Raw genomic sequence first — 27,828 nt, 5'->3', positions numbered from 1 at the left:
TATACACACACACACACCTCTATATATAGATATACACACACACACCCACACCTCTCTCCATATATACACACACACACCTATATTTGCACACACATAAATATATATACACACACACATATAAATGCACATATATACACACACATATATGTGCACATATATACACACACACACGCACATACACACACACACACGCACACATACATACATATACACACACACAGTGTGTGTATGGGTGTGTGCATATCACTCATTTTGCGGTGTGTTCCCTACAAACGGAAAGAAATGAACCCTCTGCTAAGGCCTGATGTTGCAAACTTTTGCACGTGTTAGTTTTTCCATAGTTTTACATAAAATGGGCCTATGTTGTGACAAGAGAGAGGGTAGCTTTGTTTGCTCAGGAGGGAGTTAATGGATTACAAGAAGGTTAAGTGAGGTATTTGAGGAACAGGTTTACGTAGTGTTACTGCTGAAAGGCAAAACACATAATGATTCATTCAGCAAACAACAGGAATATGGTTAAGGGAGCAGAAGGCAAGGCTGGAGTGTTGAACATTGATTTATGACTTGACATGCATGGTGCCTGCAAGTGTCCTTAAGCTGGAATTTTTTTTGGAGGGGGGGAATGATTCTTTTAAAGCCTTTGCAGATATTTCAGGTTAAACACAAAGATAGAGAACTGCTTTTTTCCACGTGTCATTTTTATTAGGTGAGCTTGGAGGCCATGCAAGATGGGCGTTTCCTCCACGTCCACCTCTCTTTCACCCTACGTGCCTGCCCCCAAAACCACCAGCCCCCAAAACTGCAGGCTGGTAGGAATTTCCTAACATTGGAGGGATCAAGCTCCTTTCCTTGCTCAGCTGCCTCTGCAGAGCTGGCTGACACGCGTGGCCACCTGAGATCATGATGTAGTGACGTGGGCTCACGTAGATCCGGGGCACCGGCTTATTACTTAACACGCACTGACCACTGACTCTCGGGCACTGCCAGACGGGTTGGACTTCAAAACAGCTGGTTAGCCCGGGGAGGCTGGGTGCACGATTACCAGCTCTTCAGGGTGTGTTATGCATTAAAGTAGGCCAGTCTGATAGTGGGAAATATGGCAAACAGGTGCCTTCCTATAATGCCCCCATGAACCTCCCCAAAGCATAAGCTACTTCAATGTTAAAACATGCCTTTTTGCTAAGCATACCCGCCAGTTTGTCCAGCAAAACAATACGTTTGTCACATAAAAATTGTCCTATTCCTCGTTCTCACCAGCTCTTTATTTTGGAGCAAACTTAAAGATTGTTCCCTGCACCCGGCAAATATTTAATTGATTCCTCCGTAAAACCTGGTTTGGAGGCTCCCGAATTCACAATTGTGCTATGACTGCAGTCCGCAAGGGTATCTTTTAAACAAACTGGTTCCCTTTTACAAACTGTGTTTATCACCCATGCAGTGATAAACCCCAGTCTCTCATACATGTCAGCTATCAGGAATTCATTACACTGTCTGTGTTATGTTATACCAGGCAGTAGTTATCTTTGCAGCCCACAGGCTAAAAGGAAAATCTAATGTGTCAGCTATTTAAAGAAAATGGAAGCCCTCCTCCAGCAATTTAATTAAACTTTCAAGGAACACGACTGGGTTTCAGCTTTGGAAAATATGATCTGAGATAATCTGTCAGAAAATAAACTTTTGAAAAGGTAACTTTCCTTACACAGTACTTAATCTGATTTTAATAAACTTCTTGATACAGGAAGCACAAGATTTAGACCCATCTGTCTTCACTTCAGTCGTGCCCTACCTTTTTTTACTCCGGCCTCAGAAACTATCCAAGCTGAACGAAACCCCAAATCACAAGCTATCATCTGTAGGAAAATCATCTTAAGAATAAAAAGGTTTAAACTATAAAGCTAAAAAGAAAATCCAGGTAATAGATGGCACGGTGTCTATAAGGTGGGTAAGTTAACATTACGGATGCTACAAAGAAAACTTTATTACAACATTAATAAAAAAAAATAGCACTATAAAATATTTTACGGGTCTGCGTACTTAGAGTCTATAGTCATTAACAGAAGAAAGTTGAAGTTCATTTTCCAAGGTGCCACCATACTACCGTGCGTATTTGCACTAGGAATAAATATTAGAACACCCAATCTGACAGCTTGCTTTCTGCTCACGATATTTGCTTTATCAAAATCAAGTAAAAAATGAGACTCCCAAAGTGACTAAAACACATATATTTTGCCTAACCAACATACCATGCTAGCAGCCACAACCTGAAGCGAGCATGCTGTCTGTCAGGGAAAAAAACCCTCCTATTGGAGTTTAATAGTTCAAGCCATTCTGAAACAAGGACTGCAGTTTTTCCTGCGTTTCACCAACCCAATTCGTGTTCATTACCAATATTTGCACAATACACAGCCGCAAACTGTATTAAACAAACTCCAACTTTTAAGGGAGTGGCGGCAGATAAAGACATTTAAATGGAAGCATCTGATTAGGGCCGTCCCGATGCGCTGAACAGTGAATATAAGAAAACTTTAAAAGATTTTGAACAAAAACCACCATCTTTTTTCTACGGGAAAACAAGGGGCCAAATTGCTGCCGCCCCATCAACTCACATGTGGCTCAACATCACAATTGTGAGGCTAAGAAGTTAGTTTTCTGGCCTTATCCACCTTCGCATTGGTCCACAGCATCCGACGAAGGAGGCTGTAGCCTGCAAAAGTTCATGCATCTCTGAATAGGCTGTAACAGAGGTAGGCAACCCCCGGCATGGGTGCCAGAGCATGGCACGTGAAGGCATTTTGCTTGGCACGCGCGCCTCAGAGACGACGGCAGGGAAGGGGCTCGCTTTGCAGAGCCGAGCTGCTCAGCGAGCACTGATGTGACCTGCTCCTATGCATCTCTATCTATCTCACTCTCACACACACACAGTATAATTATCCTGGCCGGGATCACAAATGTAGTAAACAGGAAAAGGAACCGACTTGCTCATGATGGATAACAAAACGATGGGCCATGTCAACTGCACTGGGCTCTTGCCTCCGCTGATCATTTCTCTTGCAGCCAGCAGTTGCTTTATGCAGCTGCCCAAAATGTCCCGGCTAGTTGTGCTGACACTAGTGTCCTCTACAAAACAGACACACTGCAGGGGCAATCTGAAAAGCAACTTGGGCATACAGGGGTCTAAAATCCCACTGACGTTTAAGGCTTCCTGAGAGCCTAAGTCGCTTAAACATGGGACCTCGCATTTGGAAATCTCTTGTTCTGACACAGGCTGGGGCTATTCTAGTCCGAAAGCCACAGCTTCCTCTATCCACATCAGGTTTTACCCAAGGCAGCTCTATTTTAGAGAGGTTCTTTATCTCCAAAGACCCATTGCTACGGGTCTTTGTAGTGCCATCCTGCTAAGTTTCCTCAGCAGATTTCACGGTGCAGAAATGAGGCTTCTCCTTTCATTTTCCAGTTTGCAAATACTGCGTTCCTTCATTGCTTGCCTGCTCAGCCATATGGATGATTTCTTGGGATACTACCAATGTCTTTGGGCATTTTCCAGTTTGCAAATACTGCATTCCTTCATTGCTTGTCTGCTCAGCCGTATGGATGATTTCTTGGGATACTACCAATGTCTTCGGGCATATCCTCCACAATCAACCAGCGTGCAAGACTCTGGCTGACTTCAACAGGGATCGACTGCCCAGATAGATATCAGGATAAGATACTTCAAAAAGCCCTTCCCCATCCACAGCTCCAATTTGCAGATCAAAAAATAAAATAAAAAATCCTCTACCAGAGGTGTGAAAACCAGCCAGGCACAGCAGGGTTCACCAACATGCTCTTAAGTGCAACCCACTTTGCAGCTCGGAGAAAGCCAGTCATTAAGTCCCCAGGTGATCCCTGCATTAACTGGCTATCAGTGCCACGTGCAAAAGTTCAGATGCCCCAAATCAAGCAAATATAACGTCCTAACAGCCGCTTTCCAAAGCGATTCAAAAATCTAATTTCCAGCTGATAACGAACAACAGAGACATTAGAAACCAGACACTGGTAATGGAGAAGACTGCTTAAATACCAGGTTGCTCTGAGGAATGCACTCCTTTTATCAAGCATAGTTTTGCAAGGGAAATTTTTTTTGAGACAGGCTGTAACTGAGCTGGTTTCCTCATTGTGGATGACCCAAATAACCACCCAGGAGATGGAAAAAAATAATAATTTTGCTCTAGAATCAGCCCCAGTGTAGGTGGCTGTTGGTTATTTGGTGCAAATGGGCCACGTACTCAGCTGGTAGGGTTTCACAGATCTACCAGAAGAGCTGCAAAAGGGTGTTTCCAGGGTGGGAGCAGCCCTTGAAGGCACAACCGAAGTCACGCCTTTCTCTTCCTGCCGATGAGTATAAACGCTTTGCAAACCAGATCCCACACCTTGCTAGGCTAGCCGCATGAACAGCCCACGTCCAGGGGATTTGAGGCAGGGGGAGGCTAAGCCACAGGGGAGGAGGTTGCATCCCACCTGTACAGAGCGGGGCACCGAAAGCTCTCGTGGAAAAGGGTAGACAAGCCAACTTCCCTAGGTGGAAACCTCTGCAGGTAGTAAAAGATTAACAAGCCTAAGGCTGACGCTCTGCACCTCTGTTTGTTCACGAAGCTGTTTCTAATTGAAGGTCTCTTCCCACCCCCCAAGGCCGGTTATAGCACCCAAGGCACAGGGTCTAAACAAGTCAAAAAAGGGTAAATCCTGTCCGATTACACAGCAGGAGGTCGCTGCAAAGCTGGAGCAACTTGGTGTCTCGCACCAGCCACAATACAACTGTCGGGTCAAGTGCACGAAGGGGGAGGCCCGGGGAGGGCAGCTGCAAAAGAAAGCAGCTCATTGATCCCCGGAGCAAGCAGCTGACTAGCTCCATCTCCCTGTGCATACATTAGCACTGCACACACAGAGGAGCCGTGGCAGTGCACAGCCCGCTGGCCTCCGGCGTGAAACGGTGGGGGCGTTCATTTCTGAGGATGATATGCAATGATTTCTGAGGATGATACGAAATAGTGGAGGTACCCACACTTGCGGTGCAACGGTGGGGTGCAGAGAGTAGGCCGAAGCAGAATCCGGTCACAAACGAGCCATGCAAACTCCGGAGATGTTTTTTCCCCCCGCCCCAGGGTTTTACTTCTCCAACTGCTGGCGCAGGCCGGACAGCTTTCCCTCTGGCTCGGGTTAGTCAAACAATTGTTTAAAAATACAAAGCAAAGCACAGCCGCGTTGCACATCAGTATTAAAAAGGGAAATGGTGTTACCTGGAGTAGTCCCCTTTAGCTTCCTACAATTGAAAAAAAAAAAAAAAAGTGACAAAAATTAACACGTGCTCTCTTCACAAGCCTGGTGTGCGAAGGAAAATTTCCCAGCATTGTTTTCTTCCCAGGCTCCTTTCAGGCCAAATCCTGACTTCGGAGGCATTCGTGCAGCCCGAAGAGCTGCACGCATGTATACAGGAGCAGACTTTGGCCCCAGGGGCGTCGAGCCAGCACCGTCCATCAGATAACTTCCACGACCCCGGGGATTTCCACATCCCATCACCTTTTACTAGAGAGAAAGCGCCACCACAAATATCCATTCCCTCTAATATGGCCCACTTCCAGCAAAAGCCTGACATTACAGGAGGGTCGTGAGCGGGTCTGAACACATATAAGACACAAAAACAAGGGTTCAGACAGCCCAGACCATGCGAACCCACTGCGGGATTTTGTCAATGGGAACAGATGGGTTGCAGGAAGAGTCGTGGGTAGAAGCAGAGAGTAAATTTAACCCCTGCACAACCTGGTGGAGGTTAAAACGAGGGGTCACATTCGTGATGAGGGCACTAGATATTTGCAGAAGACCAAAAATCTTGGTTTTAGTCCTCTTGAAGGAGGATGCGTATGACTGGCACAACAGCTTGTAGCATCGGGCTATTACACCTGCCCTCCCTGCCCCGATTCCCGGCTCGTGGATGAGCCTCACATTTATTTGCGCCGGAGGAGGAAGTGGCAAAGAAATAACAACAGCTCCGACTGAGCGACTCCGCTCAAGGGTCTTCCTTACAGAGCAAAGGTCCACTTCATTTTTTTTCCCTCCTCCACCCAAGGGTCTTGAACACAGAAGTAACTTGCTGGAGTTAAGCTCCTAAAATTGCGAAGCTCGCGTTTGCTGGGGAGAATGCATCGTTTTTTGTGTGCTTCTGTGTGTGCATGTGTTGGGGATATCCATAACCTAACAAATAAACCACGCTGCCACCACTTGCCAAAGGAGAAGTGGTTAGGAAGCAAATGCAGGCATGCTAACAGTGCGAGAAAGGATCGTCTTACCTGTAAAACCAGGGCGGCTAACTTGAAGACGGTCTCGCTGTCTACCTCAATCTGCCCCTGTGTGTGCAAAGAGGAGACGGTTAGCCTGCGGATCACACCTCCCTGGGACACAGCCGGGCACTGGCCAGCCTGGAGGTCGTCACTACTTTGTACCTCTCTGTCTCGCTCCCGTTACAGACCATACCACTGCAAGGGCAGGGCAGGGGGTTTTGCAGCTGCCAAGAAAAGCGTCCTGTGATTTTTATTTTATTTTTTACCACCGCGTAGGAGAGGCAGTCCTGAAAGCAGGGTGCACAGAGCGGAGAGGCGGGCGGCACGCGAGGGTGCATGGCGTGAACGCCTTTGCCTCTGCAACGTAGGGCGCTCAGGCCCTACAGGTTTCACCAGATCAGCTGGCTGCGGTCCCTTCCCAGAGATAATATTTCTCTGCTTTGTGAGTGTTCGCCTCCCTCACTCTTACACACACACACACCCACACACACACACACACACCCGCTCAGGCTCTCTCCACTGAAGCGTCCAGCTGCACGGCTTTTCTTGCACTTTTCTTGCATAAATCCTTACTTAGTGCAGCTGAGCAGGTCTGCCTGGTCAGAGCCGAGTGCAAAGGGACCCGGCACAACTTAACTGTATGTAAGCCAGGGATGCAGGATGAAACCAAAGATGTGCACGCCTTATGGCCTGTGGGGACCCTCTTTCTTCCTTGTTGGCATGGCACCATACATTTCTGTGATGCCAGATAAATAATGTTTGCTAGGCACAACTAACACCGTTGCTCCATGCCGGCCCACGGAGTCCAGAACAGTTTCTCGGAGTCCTTTTCACCAGAGACCAAACTCAAAGGACAAAGCCACTTGCCTGGATGCTTATTGCCCAGGCATGCACCACGCTTTGCCTAATTGTTAAAGATGTACAGTACATGCATAACTTGTCATTTTAGCTAAAGCACGGACTCTCATAGGTCCACTTCTGCTTACAGAGCCTTGTACGGGGTCCAACTTTTCAAAGTTGGGCAGCTCTGTTGCACAAGTACTAGACCTGGGTCTCTAAGAGGACAAAAAACTGGGCAGAGAGTCTCTTCCTAGCACTTAAAATGGGCCAGGGAAGGCAAGAGGCTACTAAAATTACCCTTTGCATCCTGCATCTCCTGTGTAGCGTAGGAAGGACAAGATGTGACCCAAAATCAGCCTCGATCTGTGAGTTATCGACCAATAACATTTCCCACTCCCCCCACCCCCGCCCCTTTTTTTTTTTTTTTTTTGCTTGCGGGTGATAATATTGAACCTCCTCTATCTGCATCTTGCCCCTGAAGTCAGCACTCTCCTTTGCCTTCCAAAAATTTCTGGGGCTCAAAGGTAGCCTCAAACAGCCCAGGATGTGGCTCACCTTCTTCAGGTTGACTCAGTGCTCTAACCCAGGTGCTACCAAAGGCCCTAAACCTCATTCGAATGGGGGGCAGGGGAAAAAAATCCTGTGATGGCAAACAAGCATAGGGATATGGGAACGGCCTCTGGGAATACCTCCCCAGCCAGCTCCCAAAGGGAGCTATTTATAATGGCATGCAGCACCTGGATAGGCTGCAGATCAACTCCACCCTCCGGGTACTACACCCAGTGAGGCTACAACCACCCTAGTGCAAGTGAAAGCAGCCGCTTAGTCAGCTTCTCTCGCTCCTGGGTGACTGCTCAGCCACAGAAACTGGTCTGCTTCCGATCAATTGTCAACGCTGGAAAATCCAGACAGTCTCCTGAGTAAGCCTGTGGTCTGGAAAGGGGCAGGCACATTCACACCCATCCAATGGGTTTGCACAGGAACACAGCAGGCAGCTGACTGCAGCAACCCCCGCAGTGGTGCCACTAAGGCACGCAGCCTTTAAAAGTAAGTAAATTAAGTATACCAGTATCACCCTACCTTAAAATACAGGGGAGAGCAAAGCCGTGGTCACCAGTTGCGTGCAGCACATGACTAGGAGCCAGGAGATCTAGGTTTCATTCCCAACACAAAACAGTGCAAGGGCAAGTGACTTAACCTCAGTTTACCTATCTGTGAAATGGGCGTGATAGATGCCTACATTGCAGGGGTGTTGTGTGGTTTAGTTAATGTTTGCAAAGCACTTCAAAGATGAGAAATGAAAGTTAATAATTATTTTAATTATTATCTTTAAAAAATAATACTCAATTTAATAATAATACTTATCATTATTTTAATAATAATATGTATTATTATTATCATTATTATTATTATTAGCTGGTCTTAAATTGTCCGCTTACGTGACATGGCCCTAAATACAAGCTTTAAGAAACCCAGAGCACTTTCCTACACATGTGACGACATTCGGTGAAAATTACCATTAACATACAACAGCAGTGGAGCGACCAAACAAACTGCATTACCTGGGATGTTACAAGATCCTATGGCTTTAAACACCAGCCTATTGCACAACTGGGGCTGTGTCTCCTGGTAGCAAAGGCTGAAACTTTATCTACCAAGAGAGGGATTTAGCTACTTTTGCCTCCCCATAATATTTTGTTTGCCCGTAAAGGCTTGGACAGGTTGGGTGCTTCTGCCCCTGCGGAGCCATTTCAGGCAGCCCGCTCCGAGCGTCTTGATGAGCAACATCTTGCTCACTCGCTTCCAGAATGGAAACGGCAAAACCTTTAAGGCCAAACCATACAACTGCTGAACCTACACTCCTCAGGGCCTCGGGGACAAATGCTTCCCAAAACGCACCCTGGAAGCCACAGTGAACCAAAAACCTTTGCTCAGAACAGCCAGGGACCTGCTTGGAATTGGGAGGGAAGAAACGCGACATACCAGACGCCAGGGAGCACCCCAGTTGAGTGGCATAATGGCCTAATGCCCCACTCCCTTGCACCTGTAACTGCAACGTGAGGATAACGTGGCTGGAGTCTTAGCAACTGCCAATAAACTTCGCTCCATAGCCTCCCGCGAGATTTTCTCTTTACAATGGATGGTCCGAACGCCCTGGCACTTCTTCCTGCTCAGGTGCACAGCTGGAAACGGCTATACCAGAAAAATGCAGTCAAGAGTTGGGCTCTGCGATTTCAGCTCTTGCTACACTTCAAACAGCTGTTGGCATGCCTGCGTCCAGTTGCTGCAGGTCCTCGGGGTTCCCCAACGCTTGCAGTCCGTACGCACCAGTGCACTCATACAAAAGAGCTACTAGCAGCTTTTCCCCTGCTCTCCTGCACTCAAAGTAGTTGCTCCTGTTTTTAGGATAGAGTGAACTTATTTTAATCCCACAATTATGCATTACCGCATGACACTAAGGTCTAAAGATTAAGGCCCCATAGTGCAAGGCGCTGTACAAACGTGTAGTACTCCTGCCCTGATGAGGTTAAAAGCTAAAAAGACTAGCCAGAGTTGGAAAGGAAGCAGAAGTGACCTGAGGAAGCACGCACTGCATTCAAAAGCTTAACTGAGTCTATCCCAAGTATGCAGTTCAATAAAGGAGAGCACCCACAAAAATCCTTGCCTCTCAGCAACGGGGGTGAAGTCACTCCCTGAGGCTACCCAGCAGATCAGAAGCAGGATCTGAACCCAAGTCTATTCACTCAAGCAGACCATGAATGTGTCTTGATCCATGCAGCAGCATGTTTTTGCTCAAAACAGGTCCCAGGGAGGGGGAGCCTTTCATCAAATGCAGATGGCCACGTTCGGCTCTCCAGCTTTCCTCCTTCTCGAATCCGTTGTGGGATTTCATCACAAAGCCCAAGCCCAGGTGAGTGCAGTGTAGTTCCAGGCTTTGTAATGAAAGCCTGGCAAAGCTCTAGCAAGAAGATCCATTTTCCAAAGGAGATGGGAGGGACAGACCGCAAAGATTAATTTGCAATTCCTGCAATCCCTCAGATCATTTCAGCAAGCAGGCCAAGGGGCCTGGGAGCCAGGTCTGCAGGCTGCTCTCAGAACCACATGTTGAATATGAAGATTGGATATTTTCCTAGAATCACCCCAAGTGGGAATAAGGTCATTAGCGCAGGGTTAAGTAGATGGATGCAATTCATATAATGGCATCTGAACCTTATACGTTTCAGATGTAAATAAGCTTAGCCAGAATGGAAAGAGCTGCCCCAGGGAGGGGGAAGAAAAAGATCTTTCTCAATTACGATCTGCAGAGGGGATCAATTGTTTTATCCAGTAAGGCAAATTCACCCCTGGAGTAGTGTTCAATTTATACCAGAGTAGAGTTGCTCAATTTATACCAGGAATTAATTTGGCCCACATATCCAGGTGGCTTTTTTCATGCTGAATAATGTTAAGGAAACAGACAGTCTCATAGATGTCCAAGCTGAGTGGAAATTCCTAGATGGCAGGAATGCATCAATATCTCTAAGCAGACACAACTCCTTCGGTAGAGGCGATATCATTTATTAGGCCAGCTAAATAGCTGCAAAAAAACAAATTTCTTTGCAAGCTCTCAGGCTCGCATGCCCTTCATCATGATGGCCAAGGCATCAAATGATGGCCAAGGGATCAGTCAAAGATGGCAAGAGTGGAGTCGTAGAAATGCTGCCTTCCAATGAATAAGGGCAGAATTTGGGCCCTGATTTAGTGACGTTCTTAACATGTCCCATTGCTTTAGGGAGCCACTTTACTGAGTAGAGGCAAAGCTAAGGACACCCTGAAAATCACGATGCCTGGCACCAGAGCAAGAGAATGAGCACAAATATGGTACAACAATATCAGCTCTTGAGTCCCACCATACAGGGCAAGTCTATGTCTTTGGTGGCTGAAAAATGCATCAAGAACAAGAGGGCAATGGAGATTGGAGCTGGAGGAGCTAAGCGAAACTTCGGAGCTACACTTTTTTCAGTCCAAAGAACTGAAACGCATGGGAGTTCAACTGCTGTGTTTTGCCTTTTTCATCGGAAGTGGCAGAGAGCCAACCAGAGGGAGAAGCCAGGACCTGAAATGGCTCCTTCCAGACAGTCCAGGGTGAAAGACAGGGGAAAAAAAAAAAAAAAGAGAATCAAGACACCAGAAAATCCCCCTGCCCTCATTAAACTTTGGCTTTTCCTTATTTATTTATTTTCCATTACAATAAGCCAGCCACGCCCTGAGCCAGTCTGCATTTGAGTAGCCTCAAGAAAGCCAGAGAACTGCCTATAATTACCCACAATTACTGGGAGGGCTGTAAAAAAGGAAAAATGGAAGAGAAAAAAAAATGCAATTAAAAAGAGAGGGGTGGACTCAAGGCAAGTGCAATAAGGTTTGCCAAGGAAGACAATTACCTGGGTGTGGAGGCAGCACAAGTGAGCGTGCTAACAGCGCTATTTCCCACCGCAGATCCTTTCTGGGATACATCGAACAGCCACCTCGGACCATATGATTTAGTCAAAGCCAGATCCCCACATCTTAAATATCTCTATGCCTTTCCTCATAAAATCCCTTGCAGGGTCATAGCCTCAAAGCAAGAAGTACATGCTGATGGGAATGACTCTGACGATGAAGGTGTAGTAGTCAGTCATAGAGTTGGTTCTCCAGCTTTGGAGGATTAGGCAAACCTAGCCTTGGTAGGTCAGGTAAACCTAAAGCCAGGTCCTTCCAGCAGATCTGTGCTGGGTAACCCCTCCAGTGTGGCTAACGTTGGCAAGGGAGGAATACACCCCAAATGAGCAGAGCCCCATGGCACCTCTTCTGATCATCAATATTTGCCTCTTAACTATAGCCCAAGCTGGCGGAGGCACACATCGCTAAGGCTGCCCAGCACTGTCCAGACCCTCTTTTCAGTTGTGCACAACTTTGTTTGACCAACTGGCTGGACCGAAATTTTTCCATGATTTTTTCTCGTATCTAGAAGAGCTCCAAGCCACTTCTCAGAGCGAGAGGAGGGGAAAACTCACGCCTTTCCACCAATGTGAAACAAAGAGTCTTTGCTGTGAAGTGGCGGTACAAGCACGCCGTGGATCAGGGTCCAGGGGCGGATAGTGACATCCAGGTCCAACGCCCGCCTCTGGAGCACGTTTGGCCAACTTAATGTCTTCTGAAAAATCAGTTCACACCATGCTCTGCAGCAGCTTGTGACTCCTTCCCCCAAGGGCTCTGCCTGCCCCATGGCCCCCTACCTCCCACAGGCTGAACCAAACTTTTCACGTTTCATCCCCAGATGCTGAATCCTGGGTGCACGAGGTCTGACCAAGACTTTCTATGCAATTGTTTCTCCTGGCGCTTGAGGAGCAGGGACATTAGGTGCAGCAGCTGAAAAGGCAAAGCATCCCACTGCATCCTTTGGTGGTATCTGGGCACTGAAGAAAAAGGGAGCAAGTCACCCTGAGTACGTAATGGGAGTTGGGGAGGAGGAAGAGAACCGAAGCAATGTGAGGAGAGCAGGCAGCCGAATGTAATGGGTAGGGCAGGAGCTCGGAGGAGGGTGGGAAGACAGAAGGGTATCCTTCCCTCCAGAGCTTGTCTTTGAGCCCATGAGCCCTCCATCCCCCTGCTGTCACCGCTGCAGAAAGCCGTGGCAGGCCAACTCCCACCAGGATAACAGTTTACTACTGCTACCAGCCCATCGTGGAGCAATCCCTGGGCTGGTGAAGAAGCTTGCACATGCCAGATGTGCAAGCCTCCAGCACAGATGCAACACACAGCACCACCGCTCCGCTGTACCAGCCTAGCCTGCAACCGTGTTGCACGGTCCAAAAGAAATCTCAGGGCTACCTTGCGAGTCCAAAAGCAGGCCCGTATGGACCGGGTGGGAAAAAAAAATCAATGTACACGTTAAACCGCGTGCTCTTCAATCCCGTCCACTCCCTTCCCTTCACCGGAGAAGCCAGAGGCAAAGAAATTCATGACAGCTGAAGACCGTCGAGCACGAGATCCCAGGCAGAAGTCTTTCCACAAAGCATACTCGCAGCCTGAGATTTCTCCTCCCCATCTGGTTACCTCTCACCCCCGCACTTCAGACGCACTATCTTTAGGAACAGAATCATAAATAAAGCCCCTGGCAGTGTATATTTTAATAAGGCTGGAGAGAGCTACACTCAGTACACAGAGTCTATCTGAGAACATGTCTCATCCACCCGTGACGTGGGGGAATTAGGAAATGTTTACTATAAAACTTTCGAGAGCTCTTTAATATACGGGACCACTTTACTCTTCGCAAGCTGGCAGGCAGCCAGACTTTATGCTCACCCCAGAGGTCAGCTTCAACAGCTTCTCCTGGTAAACGCTAGCCCTCCGCCTGCCAAATGTTAACAAGAACCCATTCGCAAGGCTAACGTGCTTATGGGCTCCACCGCAAATCGAGACTGCTGTCAGCGTGCCTTAACGTCTTTGCGGGTCTTTGAAACAAATGGGAAATAAAAAACAAATCCCCAATGCCCAAGGACAGAGGCAGAAATTAGCCAAGCTGACCAAGACCTTAGTTTATAGAACATATTTTAAGGACTGGCAAAGATTCAATCTATGGCTGGGGAAGCATCTGGGGCATTTGCTGTACAAATGTTAGCTTTATTGTATAACAAACTTGACAGAGATTCACTAGCCAAAGCAGTGTGTTATTTGTCCAAACAGGGCTGGTTTAAATGAAGCAAGGTCCAATTACTCTTCCAAAACAGATTAACAACATATGCACGACCAAGTCCTCTCCTCCTCTGTCAAACCGTTCTGATTACGATTCACGAACTGCAACAGGCATCTGGCATGTTATAAAATGTGGCTGTTTCTATGCAAATTCAGCCATTCCAGCTAATCTGTTTTTACCTGAAAGCAAGGGCCGGGCTTTCACTGTTCAATCTAACAGTGCTTTCAACAGAATCTATCCGACATCTCACGCGGGCTTTTAAATTCTTTTTTGTAGCATTAAGGAAAGATTACAGGCATCTGAATCTTCTTAGGCATGACTTCTCCAAAGCCCTTGAACTGTAAAAACTTATAAGAAAACAAAGATCAAAAGTACGATGCCTCATTGCAGCCCTTCTTTTCTTCTGCAATGGTGTTCTCCCCAAAATGCCGCATAAGGAAAGCAATATTTAATAGGAAGATTCTGCTTATGGACAGACAAAACACATACACCGGCTCAATTAATATTACATTTCCATACAGAAAAGTAGCAGACCAATGACACAAAGTCCTTAAGCAGGGGTAGCTTTGGCTAAGCGCAAGGAGGACTCACCCTGAACAGATCAGGGTAAAACTCCACCGTGGTTTAAGTTTCATGTGGTCCCTTCCATCCTGGAATAGCCATTTGCTAAATGCAAACAGGCTATTGCTTGCTCTCCTGCCACGTAAGGGACCTGTGCTTGCTATCCGGGGGCAACTGCAGGCCTGCTCACTGGGTGCGATATAGAAATTCAGCGTGCAATTTTAAACTAGCGTATGTTAACATCTGGCCAGGGCCTCAGGAAGCCCGCTGAAGGGCTTTCCATAGACCGTGATGGATCCCAAAACCTCAAGCTTTATCAACTATTGTCTAATGCATGGGTGGGCAAAGTCTGGCCCATGCATCGGACAGGGCTCCTGGTGGACTCCATTTCCCATGTCACTGCAACTGGTTTCCATGGAGACCCCCAGGAGCAGCAGGGCGGTGACAGCGCAGGGCCAGGGTTTCCATGGAGACCGGCCCAAGCAGCATTGGCAGGGTGCATAGCTGGGTTGAGAGCTGCTCCGGGACCTCGTGGCGGTGATAGCATGGGCTGGAGCTGGTGCAGAGCTGCGATCTGCTGCCTGCATGCTCTGGAGCAGCTCACCGCCTAGCCCCGTGCCCTGCCAGCCCTGCTTGGAAAGCGTCACAGCCCTGCCACTTCTGGGCTCTCCATGGAAACTGGCCGCAGCGACACGGGCAGGGGTTGCTGGGAACTGGAGTCTGGTTGCCAGCTGTATCCACCATTTTACCTGTGCCTGGTCTACTGCCTCCCGTTCGGCTGTCCATGCTGATCTGGACAAAGGACACGGGGCTACTCCGATCCAATAGGGACATGAATTACCAGTACTTGTGTACACACCCAGGACAAAGCAACGCCCTTCAGAGCAGCGCTGTGAGCGTGCATCGGGTACAAATCAGAGCCCCGGGAAGCCTGAACCACTGGGGAGCTGGAGCTGCAGCCGGCCCTGTGCTGCAAGCAGAGGGATGTCTTCGCAACCCCCTTAAACAGCACATGCAGCTTAAACAGCACACGTGGTGCCCTGGGCAGAAAGGGAAGGGGAAGATAGGGCACAAATCCCATGGAGGAGCCCACAGGGGAGGGACGAGAAGGTGTGGGAGCAGCTGTGGGGACCCCCTGAAGCAGGGAGAGGTCGGAGGGCAGCACGCAGCAAGGGGGAAGGTGGGAGGGCCGCCCATCTGATTTGCCACTTAGCTTCCTGCAAGGAACGGGGTCGCCAGCTTCAAATCAGACACGGGAGGAAGAACAAAATGAAAGGGAGAGCAGCTACGTACAGCAGGGTGTTATTAAGTGACTTTCTCCGCCGCGCAGACGCGTTACTCATCATCAGTAAGCTCAGCCCGAAGCAAAAGGCTCTCCAGCCTCCACTGGAGCAGCAGGGTCAATGCACCTGTGGGCTGCAGGCTGACTTTTTGCTGCCGGGCACTGCCACCTGCCAGCGAGTCTGCCAGTGCTGATCTCTCTCTGCCACTTGCAGCGGTCCTGCTGGAGTTCACGTGACTGCAACGCTTTGGTGTCACTTGCTCAAACCCTGAACCGGCTCCTGGGTTTCATGCCATACAGGAACGCTGAAATGAAGCCACCCCTAGCCCCCGGGACAGACCTATTCTTTGCCTACATCGGGAAAGCAGCACTATTCTTACAAGCACTTGGAACAGGTGTCCAGTTAAGTGCATAAAGCATATAAGCACAGACAAGAGATAGAGGCACATGCAACATCCCACTGAGGTCAACAGAGCTTAAAGCATACACCAAGTCAAGCACGAAGCCCATGTACTTTCTGAACTAGTGATTTTCTGCAGGTTTCTCCCACTCTGAAAGACAACAGGACAACGAAAACAGCACAAGTAACTGAAGGAACAGATCTGATGGCATTTTAAGCCATCTCCATCAACCTGCTCTGGTTCCTCTCCTGCTTCCAAACCCTTTTATGCGAGTGCCCACCGTGCCAGCTTCCTTCCTGTCCCATGTCCACGGGAGTCTCATACAAAGATCTCAGTAGGATAAGGCACCCTGTATTTTTTTCTGCATGTCAACAGCATGCACCTATGCATTAATGGTCCCTCTGAATCACACACTATGCTGCAGGGTTATTGCTTCCAAAAGCCAGGAGGCGTTTTCTCCAAGTATGAATGGAGCAAAAAACCAGTTTAAGCTCCCCTAGCTGGATTAACCAGTGAGAAATACCAGGGAACATTCTTCCTTGTCATTAGTGACCAGCAGCAGGGTGTTTCACGGATCCGGTGATTGCATTGCGTGCTGACACTGCCCTTCGCTCAGACTGCACCTCCTAGTCCTGCAGCACAAAGGAGAGCGCTAAGATGTTCCTTTAACCCACCTGGGGCTCGAACACCTCTGATACGCCTTTGTATCTACTCATCTGAATTTTGGGTGCTTAAAACACGAGAGAGTCCATCCCACGAGCATCGAAACTGCATTTCACCTACTCTGGAGAGCTAGAACAGATCCACAGAGTAATTGCAAAGTTCCCCAAATAGGAAGAAAAAAAAAGCTGGACAGTGTTAAAAGACACTGGGTCAAATGTACTTCCAAAGCAAATTCAAATGATTTCAAGTTGAGGGCTATGTTTTACCTATATTTCCATGCACACACCTGGCTGCCTACTTTTGGGGATATAGATGCACCCTTTTGCACATTAATCCCACATATTTGTTGCTTTATCTAACTCGTAATGTATCTGCAGCATGCTTTTATGAAGGTGGCTAATGGCCTTACTGCCAAATGTAGAAAAGTGTGTGCTTAAATCTGGGGTTTAATTATAAGCACTGTAACCAGGCCATGGCCCCATTTGCCAGGTGCATCTTAAGCAACAGTCCCTGTCCTAAATAGCTTGCAAACTAACAGCGATGTGTCAAAGTGACCCGGAGGAGGCATGGTGCCGTGGCACGCGGCATAGCCAGGAGCATCGCTGAACACAAAGAACCAGACTCCAAGCCCCATTATCAATATAACCTTGCTTTCTAGGTGGGATTCTGGGGTAAGGTTTCATCAGGCTGCCATCCCAATGCCGACACAGGTGCTTTGCAGGGCTGTGCTATTGTCTTCAGTCTACAGAAACTCGTCCAGACAACTTTTGACTCCAAGCCAAACTGTACGAATCAGCCTTATTAGCAGCAAAGATAAAGCTATAACTGCCATGCTGTCTGGGCTGCGCTAGCATTAATGAGCCCGGCTAACAGGCAGCTGGCCTGCTCTGATTTTTTAAATTGAAACTTTAATTAAAGATCTAGATACAAAAGACATTTCTTTGCTCCAGGTTCATTTTCATTTCACCGGCTCACAACGACAGGAGCAAAGGGCTGTCTGCTTTTGCTGGAGCTCCTGAATATCTCACCACTGCCCTGTGATTTTCTTTCAGTGAGATCCAGTTTCTAGGTAAAAACTCCCTGTGCCTCCTACAGAAAATGTACACTAGAGGAAACTCTCTTTTCTTCTCTTGGCAGCTGTGCTGTGCAAAAGCTGGCAACTGGCATCTTCGACACCGATACCAATTAAAGCACACACCTACCAGTCGGGAAAGCACTCTCAAAATTTCTCATGAATCCCAAAGGACCAGAGTAAAGTAAGTGGCTGTGTTTATTCCAGCACTGTGCGTTCTCAGCAGTTCATTGCCAGACTATGCAGCTATGCTCCCTGAATAATCATATTTATCTGGGCCAGATGTAGGTCATCCCCACTGGCTGGATGACACCTATGTTTCTACAGTAAGTATTTTTTCCTCATCTTTTACACTGTGTACTCTCTGTACATAAACACCACCCCCACATGCTCACACACATGCTTACCCTTTTTGGCATGGGACTACTAGCATTTCAGAGCCTCCTGGTGAGGTCTTGATGGCTGTAATGTCCTTCGTGTCCTATGGCTAACTCAATCAGCTCCATTTTGGTGGGGTTTCTGTGTCTAGTTAAACTGTTTCAGTGGTTCCTGAAACTGTTAATACCAAGTGCCAAGATGCTTATTTGAGACAACACAACACTGGCCATGAGACTCTCCTGCTATTGAACTCAGCTGGGATTGGGGGAACAAAGTTCATTGAAATGTGGCTGCTACTACGGCAAAGGTTTTGGTAGCTTGGCAAAGGTTAGGACCACCCTTGGCTCGTCTGATGGGTGCTCATTTAAGCAGGTGGGAGATTTGGAGTACAGAAGCATTTAAATAAACATATTTTTCCTATGTGAATGCTTGACTGGACTATGAACACAGTGGGCATGTCTACACATGCACTTTAATGCGCATTAACTTATTTTAATGTGCATTCAAGTCACAAAAAACCTTGCTCTTCAGCTGATGCACATTAAAATAGGCTAATGCACATTTTTCTAGTACCTCACAATTGAGGGACTAGATCTAATGTGCATTACCTAAAACACATTAAAGAACATGTGGACACACCCAGTATTAACCTCCTAACTACAGCTGAATCAAAGTGGATGGTATTTATTACTACATGTGTCCAGGAAGCTATAGGTATGATGTCAATCAGAGTTGGGGCCTAGCCCCAAAATTATGGCCCTCTTTTCAAACAGCTTGCAAATGTATTTGGAGCTGGGATTTGGGTTCAGCCCGGTTGAGAAACAGAAGGCCTCAGAAAGATGGATGAGGACACCATCATCTTCCTGAAGTTCAGGAGTCCTCAGGTACGAAGTCTTTGATATAACTGAGACATGTGCATTCAGGAATGGCTCATTTGTGGGTCTGTCTAGGTGATGGGCTCTAACAGTGGGACATGCACCAGAATGAGAAAAAGGATCAAAAGATATTTGTGCCTCACCTTGTGCACACAGGACTTTGCATTCAGAAAAAAGAGCTCTACCGTGGTTTTGTCCTTCAGAAACGATATGCTTTCAATGTAAAACCTGAGGGGAAAGAAGAACAAGACAGCATTACTTTCTTCAGAGGGCTTCATTCTCCTCCCAAGGCATTCTGATTTCCTCCCTATCTTATTCCTGGCAGTACAGATGGTTTAGAGGAATTATGACTTATTGCATTTAATTTCCTGCCTTTCAGTGGGAGTCAAGCAAAAAGACGGGAATGCAGGATGACGAAACCCCCTGTTAAACTGATAAGAGCAATCCGCGGCATTTCAGGTCTCAGGACAACCTCGGCAGATCTCGAAGGGGTAAGTCATCCCTTTGCACAGACAAGAGCCATGGACCAGGGAAAGGTAACAAACACTATGGTACACCTTGACCAAGCCAGTGCGAGATCCACTTCCCAAGAGGGATTAAAGCTAGCTAGCATGGAAAGCTGGCAGATGTACAACTTTGGACCACGCTGCATCCAGAAAGCTTGTGAACTATCAGGAGAACAACCCATTAGCATAGGCTACCTAGGGAGGTGGCACAATCTCTTTCAGTGGGGGCTTTCTAACAAGAGACAATCATCCGTCAGGTCTGATCTAGGTATTAACTTGATCCTAACTCAGGGCAAGGGCAAAGAGAAGATGGCATGTCCTTCTGGCTCTAATTTCCATTACTCCAGACTGCATACGAGCTTGAGTTGCAGCACCTGGACTCAGAGGCATTTGCAAGACTGCCCGCATCCACGCACAGCCCTAGGCTCCCACTCCTTTCTGAAAATGCCTGGGGTTTCCCTTAACACCAGGGGTTATCTGGAGGGACGGCTACTGGCCCCGGGCCGGGGGGGAAGGAAGCACTCAGGCTCCTTCCATATCCTTCCTCAGCTACACCGTGCCAGGCTGTGGTTGCATTAGGCTCCTTCCCTGTGCAGGGGGCAAAGGGAGCCCTCCGTATCTCTGAGCCCTGAGAAGCTAATGTAAACAGGCATCTTGTGCAATTCAGATGGAGATTACTCCAGTCAAGTCCTGAGGTTCAGTGTGGGTGTTCCCAGCGTGGGGAGTTCCCCAGTTTATTACCGTCTGTGCTGGAGTCCGGCTGCCAGGACCCGAGGGCAGCGGCCCACTCATTTAGCCTGACCTCCCACTAAGCATCAGCCACATGGCAAGCCCTGGCCTCATTCCAGCCTTCCTCAACATGCAGCACTTCTTTGCTAATAAGCCACCTCTCCCCGGGTCTCCATCCCTAGTCTTTAAGAAGCCCCCTCTTGCGTGACTAACTCGAGCAGGTGCAAGTGCACGGACTTGCAGAGAGCCCACGCTGTTCGGCTCCAGGGCGCTGCGTGACATCGGGACTCGAAAGCAAGGAGTCACTTTCCAATTCGCATGGATTTGCGACTGTGATATTATATATTATTCGGACTCTCGTGCCCCTGAAATGCAAGCTCCACCGTGGCATGGTTTAAATTAACATCCACAAGCTACTTCTCTCTCAAGCCAGCTCCTCCTGCATTACTCTTTAATGCATCCAAGGAGGGACACTGTTTTTGAATGTCTTTCTGCAATGGTGTCTCCTCTACCTCACCATTGCAGGAAGGCCCCACTGCCCATCCTATGCCATTGTACCTCTGCCCACTGCTGGGTGGGAACAGCATTGCTACCCTGTGAGGTCCCCTTCAGCCTATCTCCCCATCAGTCCTCCCCATAGGAAGCTGGTTTTGGATGAGGAAGGAGGATCTTGACTGCTTTTCCAACACCACCTATATTTGTACTTAAAAACTGCCAGAAAAGAACGGCTATTCTATGTGCTAATGAAAGCTGCAGAGACCAGGCAACCCAGAAAACCCTGTTGAGATGCATCAGCTGTCAGAGACCCATCCTAAATCTGTCCCCTCTCTCCTCTGGTCTGTTCGGAGAACAGACCAACTTCCAGCCCCGCAGCGCAAGCCGCATCTGGGTCAAAACCGGTGGGGAGCACAGCCCTCAACCCGATCTCAGCACTGCTGGTGTTTGCAATAACTTCATTTGGTTCAGAGCAGTTACTCTGGCACCACTGAGAGGAGCACCGAGACCTCAGCAAAGAGTTTGCACTAAGCAAGTCAAGACTTCAGCCTCCGAGATGCCAAATGTCCTCGCCATCCACTGAAGCCAAAATCCTTTTACATTGGATGCCTCTCCACAGACTGCGGCAGACCTCCCGCTGAGGCAGACCAGCTGGAAAGGCGAATCTGACCCCCCGACTCCTAGGAGAACCGAGGATACCGGGCACTGTGTAGGAACGGACCCTTGGGTTGCAACTTGCTGGCTCAAAGCTTCCATGCCACTTGCAAAAAAAACCACCATGGACTTATCTACCCTTCAAAATCCTGAAAGCAGATTGCAACATGCACGACACAACCACAGCAGCTCACCAGGAGGTGACACACAGGCAGTACCTTTGCAGCAAGGGCAGGCATCACTACAAAGAGATGCGGCCCTGTGCTCTCACACATCCAGCTGCAATCTCTCGTGGGATTTAGGAGCAGGATGCTGTGGAAAGTTGTTCTCCTCCCCCACTTGTTTTATTTCTTCTCCAGTACGTGGAGGACATCCTTATCATTACAACATGTGCAGGGAACACCGGACCACAGAGATAAGGATGCTCCGGGACTGATGGGCAAGTTTGGCCAGACAATAAAGGGCTCATTCTGGTGTCGTTTTCTAAACTGTCTCCACTCTAAAGAGAGTTATACATTTATAATTTATAAACTAGGCAGGTTATAGCTATACATGATTGCTTCTGGTACAGGCATCCTCCAGGGATTCTTGAATTTACTGCTAACTTAAGAATACAATTAACAAAACTTTAAGGGAATGAGCTAACATTTGTGTTTCATTACTCTAATGCAAATGCTCTGAACTTGGCTTCGCAAACCCCAGGAGAGTGGTGATTAGGTGTCAGGGGTCACCCTGACTTTCCCATGTTGCTAATGGGAAAGGGTCGATTACAGTATGGAAACGGGTTGGAAACTGCTCGATGCAACGGTCACCATTTCTAAGAATGATTGTTCACAGCACCGGGCTGTTATACACGCTACAAATCACACCTGGAAGACTATGAAACGAGGTTCTCTCTTAATGATTGGAGCTGGGGAAAAAAGGAAGTGCAAGTCAGGGAGCACGTGGTAAGAAATACACTTCCCCCCCATGAAACTTAAATTTTCATCAGAAAATAAATATCACTTCACCGTGGAAAAGAAAAGCCAAGGGTTCCACGCTTTCCTGTTTCCTGCTAGAAAAAAAGAAGCTGTTTGGAAATCAAGTGGCATATTTTCCTTATAGTAACTAAACCAACATCTCATGGCACCTACAAGTGTTATAGATGCTTCAAAGATGAGCTGAGAACTCAAACTAAATGCTGGGCATGACACAAGTGGGACAAAAGCCCAGAAGCAGGGAGGATGCTAATTCCACTTATAAAGAATTAAGGAAAAAGGATCAGGTTTGTTCATTATCTCCTTAATGCCTGCCATCAATCTAGTAACAGAAACTCCTGTTTGTGCATTTTGGAAATGACACTTCCTCCTATTTTAAAACGCTGATTTTTTAATTTTTTTTAAAGAAAGGTAATGTCTACATCTGACTCTAAGGTTGGCCAGATGCTTATCTGTGGTGAGGAATTAAACCAGCAGGATGCAGCATTTCCACCATTTCCATTCTGGTCACAGACTGAAAGCTGGCACCACACTGCCCGCACAAAAAGCGTTATGCCTGGCGGGAGAAGCTCACTCCCACTGCCACACCATGCCCAGACTGCTCCACGAAGCAGTGTGCACACAGCGCTTGTTTGCAGCATTTAGCCTGTGTGCATCTGGATTTAATTAAAGAACAGACTATGACAGGGCACATATGCTGGCGAGAGATAAGTGTGTGTGAGCTCACCACTCGAGGCGTGCGCCACGCTGCAAAAAAGCCTCAGAGGCGCTCACTTATCTGAACAGAGGAGACAAAATTTATTTTTTGTAGATTTTAAAGAGGTGTCTCCACTCCAATCTCTCCTGGCTGAGGACACAGAGAAGTCTGCAAGAGATAATCATCTCCACATCCTCCTCTTGCTGCTTCCCAACGGGCTTTTCATCCACTACCCACTCCCTCTTCCTCACATTTATGTGGACTCTCGTGCCCCTGAAATGCAAGCTCCACCCGACGTGGCATGGTTTAAATTAGCATCCACAAGCTACTTCTCTCTCAAGCCAGCTCCTCCTGCATTACTCTTTAATGCATCCAAGGAGGGACACTCCTAAACCTAAGGGGGACCGTATCCCCAGCCAAGGAGCACACAGGACAGCAAAAAAGCCTGCATGTGATATGGGTGACCTTACGGCACTGGGCTGGAGACTCTTCTGCCATGAGTCAGGACAACAGAGCTTTGTCGGGACCTTGCAGACTTCTGTGTCATGGCAAAGCCCTGTTAAGGATGACCTTTATATCTCAGAGCAGAATGGGCAAGACCAGGGATATGGCCAGTCTGCTGGCCAAAGACAAGACAGGGTTTTTCCTAGCCGCCATGCGTGAGGGACTCAGACTCAAAACACAGAGCAAGCCTTATTTCCTGCCCTAGAGACTGCAATAAATGTATTTAGAGAGTCACTGTCAACGGGGGAGGAAGAAAAGGGGAAACCACAAAAAAAGCTAACGAGACTGAAGTTGTGTATGTTCAGGGAAAACAAGGTCAGGCTTGTCCAAACAGCTGCTCGCCATAAGGTGGACACGGGACCTAGCAGCTCATGCTACAGGAAACACATTCTCAGAGCGCCTCGCAGACAATTAAATGCACCGCTCATGAGCTTTCCCTCTCGCTTGCTCCGTCGGCTTCTTGGCCGGGGGCAAGCGAAACCGGGGAGCATCTGAACCCCAACGCCTCCGGACTTGGAGCTTGCATGTAGGATGCTGCTATGGTCCTGGGAGTATCCGAAGCCCGAGGTTGAAGAGGCTGGGAGGTAGGATACTTGCCGGCGGGAAAGCCACGGAGACTTGAAGGATTGAGCTCTGCTCAGTGGACAGGATTCAGAACTGATTTGGCCCGAGACATAACATTTCAAAAAAGCCTAATGAAAGCTTGCCTTGTGCTGGCGCAGGAGGGTTGAAAAGGGATTCTGCAGACCAGGCTTGCTCTGCACTTAACAGGCTTGTCAGCACAGCTCTTCACTTAATAACACGTGGAAAAAAATAAATCAAATCCTAACCAATACAGCTAAGCTGTAACAAAGGCAGCGCCAGTAGCCAAAACCAGTCCGTTTGCCAGTATCGCCTACCCCATTCAGGGACTTCTTTTAAGTTAGACCAGCAAAAAAATTCTTCTGCTGATACGAGTTGAGACAAAACCCTCTTGACACAAGGTAGATAGGGAACTAAGTAGGGAACTAAGTAGGATTATTACAACTGGGCACGGTTTAAAGAATCAAAGTTATTACTAGTAACTTGGGCAAGAATTTCTTCAAGTACGGGGCTTTTACAAACTGAGCAATTTCTGTTTATAATCGACATTTTATACAATAAAAAATGGCTTGGATACAAAACAGCAACAAAACCCTATAAAAAGTCATCTCAGAGGTAAAGCCAATGGGTAACAACAGTTAGCCAGGGGTTTGCTGCATTCCAAAAAACCCCAACCAACATGGCTGTGGATAAATTAGTATTCAGTCTTTTTAAGTCATCACTCAACCAAACTGACAGTACAGCCATCTGGATAAGAGGTACTCACCGAACTGCGAAGGACAGAGTTGCTGGGCCTAGTTTCTTGGGCAAGTCATGATCCAGAACTCGATGATCTAACTGCAGCCAGATACTCTGGCCTCTGTGGGAATAAACAGGAGAGGAACAGGTTGTATTGTAAATCAGGAAGGGCAAATACGGAGACAAGGTTCCTTTCATTGCTTGTATGTACTCAGATTGGCCCTTTGTTTAAAAAAAGCTGGTGAAACAAAAGAGGAGGAAGAACTAAGCAACTAATTCCAACCCCCCCAAAGGCAGTGACCAAAACTCAAGCCTCCGACAGGCACGGTATTTGGTTGAGTGCCTCTTTTCTTACCAGAAATTTCAGATTTTGACCATGCTCGGGACTGGGAAAACCCACGGGCACCTTCACTGTGCCGCTGTAACAAAGATCATCCGAACGAACGTGTCTTACAAACCTCTAATGTGGTTAATTAGTTAGACCCCACTGGCTTCGTTCAGAGGAGATGGGTGAGGCTCCCAGGGGTCAAGCTCTAGTACTTTTCTGCAGTCAAAAGTGGAACCAACTTCCCAGAGAAGTGGTGCTGGCTCCTACCCTGGGGATTTTTAAGAGGAGGTTAGATGAACACCTTGCCGGGGTCGTTTGACCCCAGTACTCTTTCCTGCCATGGCAGGGGGTCGGACTACATCTGCTCAGGTCCCTTCCGACCCTACTAACTATGAAGCTATTAGGTGCAGTGAAGTTGCACAGCTCCCTGCTCTCCCACCTCAGATGGACTATTTATACAGCCTGCCTCCCACTGACAGAAGTCCTGCTCGTGATGATTGCCCACTCAGATCTAGTACAAGTTCCCGATTCAGCTTTTATTGCTAACTTAGCGAAGCGAGTGCATAAGAAGTCTCTCTTTGCTGTTCAACTTTGCCACTGCAACCTAGAAGAAACGACTCTGTCGCATGCACCAATTTCAGATTACAATCAGCGACAGATCCAGAGCTATAGTCTGTCTTGCACGTTGCCTAAAGCAGGAATCAAGTCTGACGTATCAGTGCTATCCAAGACAGTGACTCTCACCCGGAGTGCTATGGGTTGCCTTGAGATCCTTTCAGGTAGCGCTGTTAGGTGTGCAGACAAGATTCACAAAAGCAACCTAGAGATTTCAAATCGTGTTAAAAGCATCCTGACTTGCTTTATTCTTTCTCGTTCCCTGCCACAGAAGAACTGCTCTAGTACAGGCATACCTCGGAGATATTGCGGGTTTGGTTCCAGACCACGGCAATAAAGCAAATATCGCAATAAAGTGAGTCACACGAATTTTTTGGTTTCCCAGTGCATATAAAAGTTATGTTTACACTATACTGTAGCCTATTAAGTGTGCAATAGCACCATGTCTAAAAAAACAATGTACATACCTTAATTAAAAAAATACTTTATTGCTAAAAAATGTGAAGTGAGCAAATCCTGTTGGAAAAATGGCGCCGATAGACTTGCTCGACGCAGGGTTGCCACAAACCTTCAATTTGTAAAAAACGCAGTATCTGCGAAGCGCAATAAAGCGAAGTGCAATAAAACGAGGTATGCCTGTATTTCTGCAGTCAAAAATCAAGTGACGATTAAGAGCCGGCATTTTCCAAGGGGGCCTTGAGTCTAACAAGTTTGAGAACCACTGCGAGAAAACCTCCAGGTCTGAAGAGCATGACTGCCCTCCAGAGGCAACAAACTCAGTCTCCAAATACTGAGGCACGTACGGAGAAGGGCCAGGGGCCCACTGAGCAGTCATTTGAAAAGTCTCTGGGATCTGCCCATGTTTTTTTCCACCAAGTTGCCAGCAGCTCTTATGTAACACAGAGGCAGGGCTTTGGAAAAGCTCATCAGGTGGAAATGCCACTAACCAAGAAGTATTCTCGTGGCAGTTCTGCTGGAAAAAATAAAAAGCCAAGCGTAAACAGCATCTTGAAGGTATTTACAGAAGCAGCGCTGGGAGAAAAACACTTTCCGAACCACGGAAAGGAGAAGTACGTGGCAAAAATATTTTAAGAAGACAGTCCCTAGGAGGACCGCTGTCATTCAAACACATGCACCCATTACAGAGTCGGGAACAACTGTCCGGCCCAGCAGTAATGCTCAACCATGACCGATTTCTAGCAGGCATTCTCCACTGCTCCCAAAAAAATCCCGAGAGGGGGTCCCTCTCTAGAGATGGGCTGAAGTACAGCTTTGTATGAGAGTTAAATCTTGAGATTAAGAGGCTTCCCACTCCTAGAGGCTTTGTATATGATCATCTAAAGTAACTGAGGGCATGGTGAAAAGAGTGGGCAGCCTCCTGGAGAGGGCAGGGACTCTCACCCCTGTAATACAGATATAAAATTATAACAAGGGTCAACATCTACTAGCTATTGTTGTAAACCTCCATCCCTTCTATGCCATGCTTCCCTTTTCTGTCAGTCCCAGAAGCTGAGACACGGATGTGTTAGAAAGGCTCGTAGGGGTGCATACAGCACTGCAATATGTGCGGTACCATGTGCAGAAATGGGCAGAATAAGCAACATGCTCACGGACATCAGATGCTTGGGTTTGCTAGCAACTGGATAAGGGAGAGGAGTCCACGAACTTAAAAACAGATGCTACCTTTGTAGCCTTTTCAGTAGCCTGCAAAGGAGTCTTTGACTTCTATCAAAATGAGAAAGTCAGTGAAATTGGGACTTGATTACTGTGTCTTCTAGCTTTACATTTCTCTATGGTTACAATGGTCAGGATTAAAGGCTTGTTTATAATGGGTTTGAAGCCAGAAAAGACAAAAATGTTATAACTGATTCATGCTGAAGATGCCTGCAAATCCTTGCAACT

General features: G+C 47.5%; 1 protein-coding gene across 3 annotated transcripts in view; it reads right to left on the bottom strand.

Moving 5' to 3' along the window:
* FRMD4B (FERM domain containing 4B) overlaps positions 1-27,828 on the bottom strand; it is a 118,701-nt gene that overhangs the window by 40,672 nt on the left and 50,201 nt on the right. For all 3 annotated transcript variants that reach the window (XM_019536670.1, XM_019536669.1, XM_019536671.1), the window contains exons 4-7: positions 25,012-25,104; positions 19,245-19,329; positions 6,324-6,380; positions 5,277-5,299 (exon numbers count right to left, since the gene is read on the bottom strand). In XM_019536670.1, coding sequence (XP_019392215.1) covers positions 5,277-5,299; positions 6,324-6,380; positions 19,245-19,329; positions 25,012-25,104 — 258 coding nt within the window. The remainder of the gene's footprint in view (positions 1-5,276; positions 5,300-6,323; positions 6,381-19,244; positions 19,330-25,011; positions 25,105-27,828) is intronic.

Source organism: Crocodylus porosus, unplaced genomic scaffold (assembly GCF_001723895.1).
Source record: "Crocodylus porosus isolate Cpor-Errol unplaced genomic scaffold, CroPor_comp1, whole genome shotgun sequence".
NCBI lineage: Eukaryota > Metazoa > Chordata > Crocodylia > Crocodylidae > Crocodylus > Crocodylus porosus.
Note: the sequence above shows the minus strand (reverse complement) of the source record. Positions and strands in the feature narration are given on the sequence as shown.